This window comes from Acinonyx jubatus, chromosome C1 (assembly GCF_027475565.1).
Source record: "Acinonyx jubatus isolate Ajub_Pintada_27869175 chromosome C1, VMU_Ajub_asm_v1.0, whole genome shotgun sequence".
Lineage (NCBI taxonomy): Eukaryota > Metazoa > Chordata > Mammalia > Carnivora > Felidae > Acinonyx > Acinonyx jubatus.
In genome coordinates this window covers 12198773-12209215 of record NC_069381.1, presented here as the reverse complement: position 1 = coordinate 12209215, position 10443 = coordinate 12198773, and the positions used below count along the sequence as shown (strand labels likewise).

The following is a 10443-nucleotide window of genomic DNA, read 5'->3' as shown; positions in this document are numbered from 1 at the left end:
CGGGGCCTCAAAGGGTCTCCGTCCCCAAGATGAAGGCAGGAGTTAGGAGCTCTATACCCAGCGGTGGCCTGAGGAGGGTCTGTTGTACCACAGCAGGCATTATTTATTGAGCACTTACTATGTTCCAGGAGGTGTGCTGCCGAGCGTCTTACTGAAACCACATGTGAACTCTCTGAGGCGGGCACAATCATTACGCCCATTTTACAGAGAAGAAAACAGAGCCGAGAAGTGCCAAGTTCAGCGTCAGATCGTCCGACTCCGAGGCACTTGGCCTTTCCGCTGCCCCACGCTGCTTCGCCCGAGGCCTGGGGTGCGTGGGCAGAGCGTCTGGACACACTCTTCCCCCATCCTGTCTACCCCCAGGTCTAGACCCTGGGGTGGGGGGAGCGGCAGTGTGCTTTGAGATGGGCGCCGTAGGGCTCTGGGAAAACGGGCCTCGTCCCCACTCACCCCACTCCATACCCTTACCCCGTCCTGGTCTTCTTTTGGTCCTGCTATGCCACGGACGCTCCCCTCCCTTCCCTGCCTCCGGGCTTCGTCCTGTCCCCACGCCCGGAAGCTTGTTCCCTCACTGGCCGATCAGTGACATTCTTCAGCCTCAGCCCAAAATAGCTCCTCTGCTGGGAGGAGTCTGTCACCTTGCAAAAGCAGCCCCCGCCTCGCTTCTCTGCTCCTCATGCTCCGCTGCATGGCACTCGCCATCATTTCTAGTGATCTCTGTCTCTTTACTTGCTGCCTCCCTAGATGTGAACTCCCGAGGTTGGAGATTTTGCCTGGCAAACAGTAGATCCTCCCTGAATAGATTTTGAGTGAAGGGATGAGGGATACAGAAGGGTACTGGGAAGACTTTTGCTGGGGCATAAATAACTGGCCCAACCTAGCAGCCTTCAGCCTGCCTTAGAGCACCCAACCTGACCTTCCCAGGGTCAAGGCTAACCTCTGTGTCGGAGAAAACATAGCACGTTCTGGGGGAAATGGCCCGGGGGCCCCATCCTCCTGGGGGTTTCCAGGCCCTGGAAGGGAACACGCAGTGCAGCACAGGCAGCTGTCTGGGGCGGGAGGCGGGGGCTGGTCCTCAGGCTGGATGAAGCAACCCCTGGTGCTCTTAGGAACCACCAGCCTGAACTCAGGGGATCCCGGGTCTCAGCCTAGTGCCCCCAATGGTCCAGGACTGAGCACCAGCCCTGAAGGGAGGGTCCACAGGTAACATCTTTCTCCTGCTGACCCCGTGACTCTCATCGAGCAGCCGAGCTGGATTTCAGACGGGACATGTGTGGCCCAGCTCACGGAGTCCAGAAAGCCCAGTCGGGGAGGGGGGTGGTGGCTAGCTGGCCGTGGTAGGCAGAATCATGCCTCCACCCCCCAAAGATGTCCACATCCAGGACTTTGTCTTGTGTCCAACCTGAGGGCATCCGGCAATGAGGGGGGGGGCCGGAGTGGTGAGAAAAGCCTGCTTGCAAACTCACCCCAGTTCTCCCAATTCTAAGCACTTGCCTTCTAGAAAAGCCACATTCCCCACCTTTCACAAAACAGGATTTTCTCAGCAGAATCTGTGCCAGCTTCCCTTGGAGGTGGGCTTATTCTGATAAAAATCTGGCCACACAGGGGCACTGGAAGTCTGTTCAAGAGATTCTAAGTAAATCGTGGCGAGGAGGGGGCTTGGAGGGGGAGGCTGAGCACCGTCTCTAACCACCCAGAAGCAACCCAGCCCTGGGGCCAGCCTGGGTGTGTTTCTGTTCTGCACCTTGGTTGGGGGGGGGTGCGGTTGGAAGGGTGCTGAGCAGAGGGAGTGATTTCCTGGGGCTCCAGAACAAGTCCACCTGGCCTTTTGTGGGGCAGGAAGGACGCTGGTAAGGGCACACACCTCTGCTTCCCCCATTGCCACACTCACAATGCAACCTTCCGGCCACAGCCCAGACCCTTGCCCTGCCACACTCGCTTGGCCCCGGCAGCCTAGCACTTGACCCCTGGGCTTGCATGTATGTGGCTGGATCACTGCCTGTGGCAGCCCTAACTCATCCTGTGGCCAAGACGGAGCAAACTCACCGCCTTACCAAACTTTGGGCCTGGCAGCCCCAAGTTCTGCAGGGGCCAGGCAAGCAAACGCTTCGGCTGCAAGCAACTTCTCTGTTCTTACCGACAGGTTCTAATCCCAAAGAAGGACCCAAATGGGACTCAAACCATTTGTGTTGCTGCAGATTTATTAGCCAGTGGTAGAAACCCAGCTGGGCCCATATGGGACACATGTGTAACTGGCACACATCTGGAGAAAACCTCCCACCCCTCACCCCTCCCCTCGCACTCAGAGCCGTTCATTCCCAGAGTGTCCCGCTGTGAGCTATGTTGGTGGATCTGCCCCTTTGGGCTCCCTCTCCTGAAGCACAGCAGGACATGGAAACGTTGACCAGAGGGCAACAGAAAGCCTAGGACTTATTCTACCAGGGGTCTCCCCTCCTGCAGAACAAGGTGCAGGGCCAAGGAAGCAGCCTATGCACCGTGGAGGACATCTCACCCTTGCGCATGCAGGCTTCCCAATCTCCGGGAATTCCCAACATACTTTCTCTTTTAAAATTTATTTCTAAGTAATCTTCACACCCTATGTGGGGCTCAAACCCACAACCCCGGCACACTCCACCGACTGAGCCAGCCAAGTGCCCCCAACTCATACTATCACCTCCAAGAAATTCCAGGAGGTCTTTGGACAAAGCCAGATTTCTGGATTCAGATGATGGGGCAATGATAAGGCTAAGGGCCAACATTCATTCCTTCAAGACACATCTGGAAACGACCAACTATGTGAAAGCTCATGCTGGGCACTGCGTGGGGTGTAGAGTTCAACATCTGGTCAGAAGCTTGGCAGGTAGACGGATGATCCCACCTTGATCCAAATGGGCCCCAACTCCTTCCCTCTGGGGGAAGCTATGGGTAGACTCTCTCCTGCATGGAGGGATCTAACGTTAGGGCTGCTCCCCTGCAGGATGAGAGGCAATCACACCAAAGCAGAAGTGTGGGTCCTTCCTCCATTAGGACACGCAGGCCAAGATGGCAGATGAGATGCATGGATGTTTCTAGACCCCAAAGTGCATGAGATCTCAAACAGAGGATTTGGGGGTGAGAAGCGGTAAGTTTGGAGGAGTCCCCATGGGTCTTGTCCACATGAGAGGCTTTCAAGAAATGAGAACTTTCTTCTTGAGAGGCCACCAAGAATCAAGCCTGAAAACCAAATGGGTTGCAACACTACTAGGGAAAAGGCTTCCGAGAGAGACAGTCACCCTCGGCGTGCTATCTGGAACCTTGGGGTCTCTTGATGCTTATTGTTCAGGGCCCCCCGATGTCCCACCCCAGGGGGAGATGACAATGGGGGGGGGATGGGCTCAGGGCACCATGTTCCACCACTTGAAGGAGAAGGGCTGCCGGCGCACGTTGGTGCCGCAGTGCACCTCCCCGTGCAGCATGTGGTACGGGGTGAAGTCGTCGATGAAGGTGCAGTGGAGGCCCAACGGCTCCAGCAGGGACCGCACCTTCTCCTCCAGGCAGCAGCAGCCGTCGATGATGGGCCCGAAGGGCTTGGGGATGCCCAGGTGCTTCCCCAGCACCAACATGTTCACCTGCAAAGAATAGGGGTCCCGGGTCAGGGGCGACACTTCCTCATCAGCTCCACATCAACACCTGCACCATACCTGGCCAGACCTGCGTCTGTCTTCCAGGTGACCCTGAAAACAACTCCTCACTCTTGCACGCAGGGGAGAGGCACCGCGGTGGGGGAGAACTCTGGCCAGCTGTGCATTGCCAAGGGAGCAACCGCTGAGCTCCCAGGGACAGTTTATTTCCCCAGCGACCGCCCTCCTCACTGGTGGATCGTGGCCGCAGCCATGTTTGTGCCGCAGAAGCCCAGCGTCCTACGTTGGAGCTGATTGGACCAGGGCAGACATCTGACCCACGCTGGACCAATCAGATTCTCTCTCTCTCTCTCTGGTGTTTGAAGATGACCCGAGTGGGCCGGCCCGGTAGATCTCTGCCTACCTCTGTATCCGTGTGTATGTTTATATTCCTCCCCAGGAACAGAGAAGCAAAGGAAGCCAAGCTGGCGCAAGGGAAGGGGGAGGGAGCAGATGATGGAGACGTAGAGATGAGAGATGGTCCCAGGCCCTCCTGAAGCCGCCACTGCAGCCATCCCTGCCCTCAGCTTTCTTGGCAACCTTGTATTAGACCTCCTGCTCTGGCCGAAGCCGGCTCCCGTAGCCCCGTGTCTTGCAAGCACCAGAGGCACTTGCATAATTGCAAGCCTGCCTTAAACATGAGAGGAGGAGAAACTGAGTTTTGCAAATGGGGAAATCGAGGAGGGCGAAAGGTCAGCCAGAAAGGGGAAGGGAGATTGGGGAGATGTAGCAAGGGTGGTGTGGACAGGCCCCCTGTGAGGCCCTGATGATGGGCGAGCTGAGTTCCTCTGTCGGGGGGGTGGAGGTGGATGGGGGCTGGAGGAGGGGAGTGACAGGAGGGGAGGGGAGGGGAGCTGGGTCATCTACAGCCACGCTACTCAAAGTGTGGTCCCCGGAGGGCAGCCTGAGCGCCACCTGGGTGCTGGTTAGAGGAGCAGCAGTGTCTCAGGCCTTGCCTCGGACCTGCTCAATCAGAACACATGGGGTGGGGCCCCAGCAGTCTACCTAGTCCAGAGGCAAAGCCCTCAGGACTCAACGGAAGACCACTGCTCCCACGAAGCCTTCTTGGATTGCCAGTCCTACCTCTCAGGCTGGAAGTGCTTTGTCCCACCTCTCAACTGCCACTTGGTTTTATTATACAAAAGACATCACTGGGATATGCCCTAAGAGAGGTGGAGAGAGTTTCTCTCTCACTAGATCAGACTCCCTCCTTGAAAGCAGCAAGCAGCCTTAATCATTTCTGTGTCTCTAACAGTGTACCCTAAACATATGGGGGGTGGGGGTACAGCTGCGGGCTCAGACAGAGAACACAAGGGACATCTGAGCTTTCAGCTGACCTGCACTGTGGGGCACACACCACCTCCTGCGATCATTGGTTCACTCCACAAATATCATGTAGGTCCCTGGGGGAAGTGAAGGGCCCTTCCCTGATGGCCCCTGAACAAAGGGCTTCGCCAATGAACATCCCATAGTGGCCAGGACAGTCGGCCAACTAGAGCCCTTCTGGGGCCCATCATGGGACCCCTGATTCTCTCTGCCACCCCCATCAGTCACCATAATCCCAAACACGGCAGCAACCAAATGTCTTGCCCCTCTGGGGAGCAGAAGCGTGGAGCCTAATCTGATGAAGCAGATTTAAGTCATGAACAGGGGCCTCACCAAGTCAGGGAAGAAGGCCACTGCCTTTCTCCTCTCAATCTTGAAGAGCTGAGGGATGTCGATGATGTCCTGCTCGGTCAGGCCCAGCTCCCGCTTGAGTACCTCCCGGTTCCAGTCGATGCAGCTCTAAGGGGGGTGGGTAGAGTTGGAGAGACCTTGCCAGCGTGCGTCGGGGGGAACCCAAGAGGTCATGTCTGGTTAAGGAGACAGGCTTCCCAGTTGCCCGTAGACCAGCTCTCCACACAAAATGTACCTGTCCTTGGGTCCCACCCCTCACAGGCCCGGCCGACTCGCTGAGCCAGCTCCAGAGTTTCCCAGAGCGTTCCATCTTTGGCCCTCTTCCCTTCTCTAGATCTTTCACGCTTTAGGGGCTCTCCTTCAACCTCATGCTTGAAAATACCATCTAGACACAGACAACTCCCAAATGTCTATGTCCCAGCCACTCTCTAGAGCTCTCTAGAGTTCTCTTTCCGGAGCTCAGATTTACACATACAACCACCACTTGGCATCTTCGCCTGGATGTCTAATTGGCACATCAGATAGAACGCGTCCAAAGACAAACTCTTCATTTCTACTCCCCTCTCCAGGAGCCCCCCCCCCCGGGGTCCTTCAGCTCTGTCATTGCAGCCAGCTGCTTGTGCCAGAAGCCTTGCCGTCGTGCCAGTGACTCCTTTCCCCTCCCTTCACACCCATCTTCAGCAGGTGCCGCGGGCTCCACCTCTAGAATCTGTCCCCAGTGTGACCTCTTCACATCCCCTCCACCGCATCCACCTGGTGACAGCCACCCCAACCACTGCCTGGTTGACAACAGTGGCTTCCTAATTGGTCTCCTTGCTGCATCTGCTTTGGGGCCGTGTGGCAACCATCATAATGACCTCCAGCTGCGTTAGTAGACTTGACCAAGGGCCTTGCTGCCCCTCTGAAACCCTTCCTTTGTTCCCGCCCGAGGCCACACCTCCCTCCAGTTGCTAACAGCCAATGGCGAGTACAACAAGGACACTAAGGCAAACCTATTTCTGGGAGACAGGGGACTCCTCTGCTGGCCAACAGCGGCTTGGGGAAACCTCCACAGCTTTGCTAAACTTGTCTGAGACTGCATGGCAGGGATGCCCCCCTCGGCCTTCCTCCCCTCCGCACCCCCCCCCCCCCACTCAGGGTCTGCTCTCCCAGGTCCCTCCAGCTCCCTTCCTCTTTCTCGGGGACAGGCACTGTCCCTAATAGGATCTCTGCATGTTGAACCCCGTCTTTGCATTTGCTTCTTAGAAGAGAGTGTGTTGGTATTGTTTGTCCTTCCAGAACCCCTATGTACCCTTCTCCCCTGCTCTGTGCCTTGGGAGGCTGGTCCTTGCCAGTCAGGGGCTCCCATGCCCTCTGGCTTCTTATCGGATTCGGCCAATGGGGCACTGACAGGAAGTGGGGGTGATAGGGTGCAGTTGGGATATTTGCTCCTGCACCTACCTCACTGCCAGGTCACTGCAGGCTGGCCAGGACGGTCACAGCTCCTGTCTCACAGCCCTCTTTTCATGGTGACCCATCCCAGTTCCAGTAACAAGATACCCCCCCCCAACTAATTCCTTCAGGTCTAGGTGTCACCACAGCTCCCCTCCCCTTAGCCTGGGGACACTGCACACTCCCCCACTGACTTCCTCCAATCCTGCCTGTGCCTTTGTAAATATTCCCTTGGTAAAGCTGTTCCACCGTTATCCAGCTTGAAGCATTTCCTGCCGGGATCTGATGTCACCCCACCCACCCCTGCTATGAAATATTGCTATATTGTCAACACAGCAGCAGAGAGATTCTTTCAAAGCATAAATCAGATCGGGTCCCTCCTCTGCCCAAATCCCCTGGCGGCCTCATATCTCTGAGCCATAGCCAAAGTCCTTGTGGTCCCCTCCATCACTTGATGACCCAGCCTCCCCTCACTCCACAACCCCCTGGCTTGTCCCCAGACAGTCCATGCCCCTGCATTCTACCTCAAGGCCATCGTGTGGGCTGTTCCCTCTGCCTGAATGCACGTCCTTCCCACATGCACACAGCTTACCCTTCATTTCTCCGGGGGCAGAGGAGGGATTGGAGCCCCTCTGTCTGGGCCAGTTCCAGCCTGGGCTTTCACAGACACCGAGCCTCAGACTCTGTCCCCATTGCTGTCCCCAGCCACGCCCACCTTCTGCTCACAGCCCTTGGCCCTGTACCTGCACAAACTTGTTGTAGCTGATGAGGTTTGCATTGGAGAGGACCTGGTTGATGGAGACGGTGCTGATCTGCTTGTCACCTGTGAGGGAGAGACCGACACTAGATGAGGGGCAGGAACAGTGCCAGCGGTGAGGGTCACCTGCTCTGGGAGGCAGCCGGGCAGAGGCCAAGTTCACAGCTACTGGTCTTGTGAGACCAGCTCTCTGGTCTTTCTGGACACTGGGTAGGCACCACCCAGCAGAGCTCAGCCTGGCCACTGTGCGAGCCTGGGCGTGGGAGGGGTGGGAGGGACAGGTGACCACAGCACCGTGCACTTTAGACCTTTCTTTGAGTGCACGGGAAGTGGTGATGACTTTTACTGGAAATGCCCACCTGTTCCAGGGCACTGGGTGGCGACTCCTTTCGCCGAGGGGCGGTAGTGGGGCCGGTCACCCACCTGCCCATCAGTGCCAGCCCCGATGGACACCACTGGACCCTGTCCCTGCCCTCCACAAGGCGGCCGCCTGGCAAAGGGGCTTCCCGGAGGCCCAGCTTGGGGTCAGCCAGCTGGGGTCCAGTCCCAGCTCCGTCGCGTTCTTGCTGAGCCCCCTGGGCCAGTGACTTCCCCAACTTCCCCATGTTCTTGGGTATGGAGCGGGAGGGGACAGTAATCTGTGAGGTCAGCAGGGGAAAGGGCATGGAGCGTGGCCTGGGGCGTGGCACACGGGGGGTGACTGACGAGCTGTGCTGGGCCTCCACGGCCACTGCTCCACAGGATGGGGCAGCACGGTGGCTGCGGGTGGCCTGACGGCTGTGAACGGCCGCCGTCTCCTTCCTAGCTGGGCGGCTGGGGTAACCGCTTGGCCTGTTCCTGGGTCTCGTTCACGGTCAGTGTGGTCCTTCCAGGAAAGATAAACATGGTCTTACCTCCACCTGGTACATAACACCTAGATTTGAGGCTTTTTAAGGTTTGGGCTCAGAGGCATTTAGCCATGGTCCCTATGGGAACAACGGGGCGGGGAAGACTATTCCTTTCGTCTTACAGCTGGGGCTCCAGGGTGGTGGCGGGAAGGGGATGAGGATCTTAAAATGCCAAGAAAGGGACTGGAAAGTTCGACCTGAGCGCTTCTGAGTTCTGCAGAAGCTTTTCTCTTGGAGGTAGGTTTGGCCCAGGATATCATTTACCACCTACGAGGCCAAGAAAATCTATGATCCACCCCTGCCCCCGAGACCCCCCAGGGACCCTGTCAGAGAGGAAGGCCCCTCTAGGAGCCACGTGGTCTTGGTGGGGAAAGGAATTTGAGCCAACAAGCTTGCCCATCCACTGTGGCCCACGCCAGCAAGCTCTCTCAGAGCTCCTTCTAAGCAAAATGAAAATGCAGGGCCCTTTGCTCAAAGAGCAGAGGAAAAAAAAGTATCACCAAAAGTACTAAAAATATAACTTTGGCTTTCCTCCGCGGTCTCCCTCCTGCCCTAGCAGGTGGGTTGTTTTTTTTTAATTTTTTTTATCTTTATTTACTTTTGAGAGAGAGACAGAATATGAGCAGGGGAGGAGCAGAGAGGGAGACACAGAATCCGAGCTGCCAGCACAGAGCCCGACGCAGGGCTCGAACCCACGAACCGCGAGATCGTGACCCGAGCCGAAATCGGACGCTCCACTGACGGAGCCACCCAGGCGCCCTGCGTGTTGGTTTTTTACTTGCTACCGGATGTGGCTCTCCCTCGGCTATGGGACGCCTGCGTGGCGGGCACGGACCCTCGCGGCAGCACTGGGACCCCCACCTGGAACTTCACACGTGCTGCCACACATCCCAGCCTGTGAGCCACAGACGGGGCCAGACAGCTTCCCTTCCCACAGGCCCACCATCAGAGTGGTCAGCAGGTGCTCTCCAAGGGCCAGGGCAGCCTCTGCACGGTGGACAGGAGGCTCACCCTTCCAAGCTGCCCACCACATCCCCTGTGGCACTGCTAGTCCAGGACAGGGACAGTTAATGCCAGCACCCCCCTCCCAGATGCCAAGGGGCATGTGCATCCAGGCCTGCCCACTCCTGGGCTCCTGCTGCAGCCATCAGTGGGCAGGGGCGGGGAGGGGGAGGCCCGGTAGTCTGGGCTCCAGGGAGCGAGGGGGGTACAGAGGGATCTCATCCCTGGGAGGCAGCAGGAGGACTCACACACAAGGCACAGATTATTAAGAATTTCAAGAGAGTGAGAGCAGAGCATTAAACCTTCTGCGGGGAGGGCCCTGTCCGGTGACACTGGTGACGCACCCACGAAGCTGGCCACATCTCCGCCCCAGCCCCAGGCAGTGGGGGCTGGGGGGGCAAGGCACGCAGTGGCAGTAAGGCTCTTGAGTTTTAGGGGACGGCCCTGCTCTAGAATTTTCCATCCCTCTCTCAAGCCCGATGACGTGTCCTGCTTTAGGTGAGGGGGCAGGAAGGCTGGGCTGAGGGACACGGCCCTGGTGCTTACCGACAACCCCTTTGAACAGGAGGGCCCTGCCGTGGCCCCACTTCTGCTTTTCCTGGAAGAGCTTGAAGCAGGCGTCAGGACTGGCCAGGAGCATCCGGAAGCCCTGTGTGGAGAGGGCAGACCCTCCTGAGCTCCCCTGGCCTCCTGGAGCTCATCCTTTGACTCAGACACCCGGAACAGGCCGGCAACCCCGCTCCTCACCTTCCCATCGGGGGCAGGGACAAAGCTCAGAAACTCATCCACGTGGCCCACGGCCAACCAGTCCACAAAGAGCTCCACTGGGGGCTGCACCCTCTGTGCGTGGAGGAAGTCCCGCACCACCTGCGTGACCCGGCGGCCACTGGACCTGCGGCCCAAGGGGTTAAAAAGAGTTGTTTCACTTTAAAAAGTCTATGCAGAAATGGAATGAAAGAGTTCAACGTTTCTGCAACATCTGAGCTTTTAAAATTGTTTTGAGAGAGAGAGAGAGAGAGTGCAGGGGAGG

At 57.5% G+C, this 10443-nt stretch overlaps 1 protein-coding gene across 1 annotated transcript in view; it reads right to left on the bottom strand.

The window, feature by feature from the left end:
• Positions 1 to 2191: 2191 nt before the first annotated feature.
• Positions 2192 to 10443, bottom strand: part of PADI3 (peptidyl arginine deiminase 3) — a 31431-nt gene continuing 23179 nt past the window's right edge. Inside the window, exons 12-16 of the mRNA XM_027060281.2 lie at positions 10161 to 10305; positions 9960 to 10062; positions 7511 to 7590; positions 5319 to 5444; positions 2192 to 3608 (exon numbers count right to left, since the gene is read on the bottom strand). Coding sequence (XP_026916082.1) covers positions 3375 to 3608; positions 5319 to 5444; positions 7511 to 7590; positions 9960 to 10062; positions 10161 to 10305 — 688 coding nt within the window. The 3' untranslated portion in view covers positions 2192 to 3374. The remainder of the gene's footprint in view (positions 3609 to 5318; positions 5445 to 7510; positions 7591 to 9959; positions 10063 to 10160; positions 10306 to 10443) is intronic.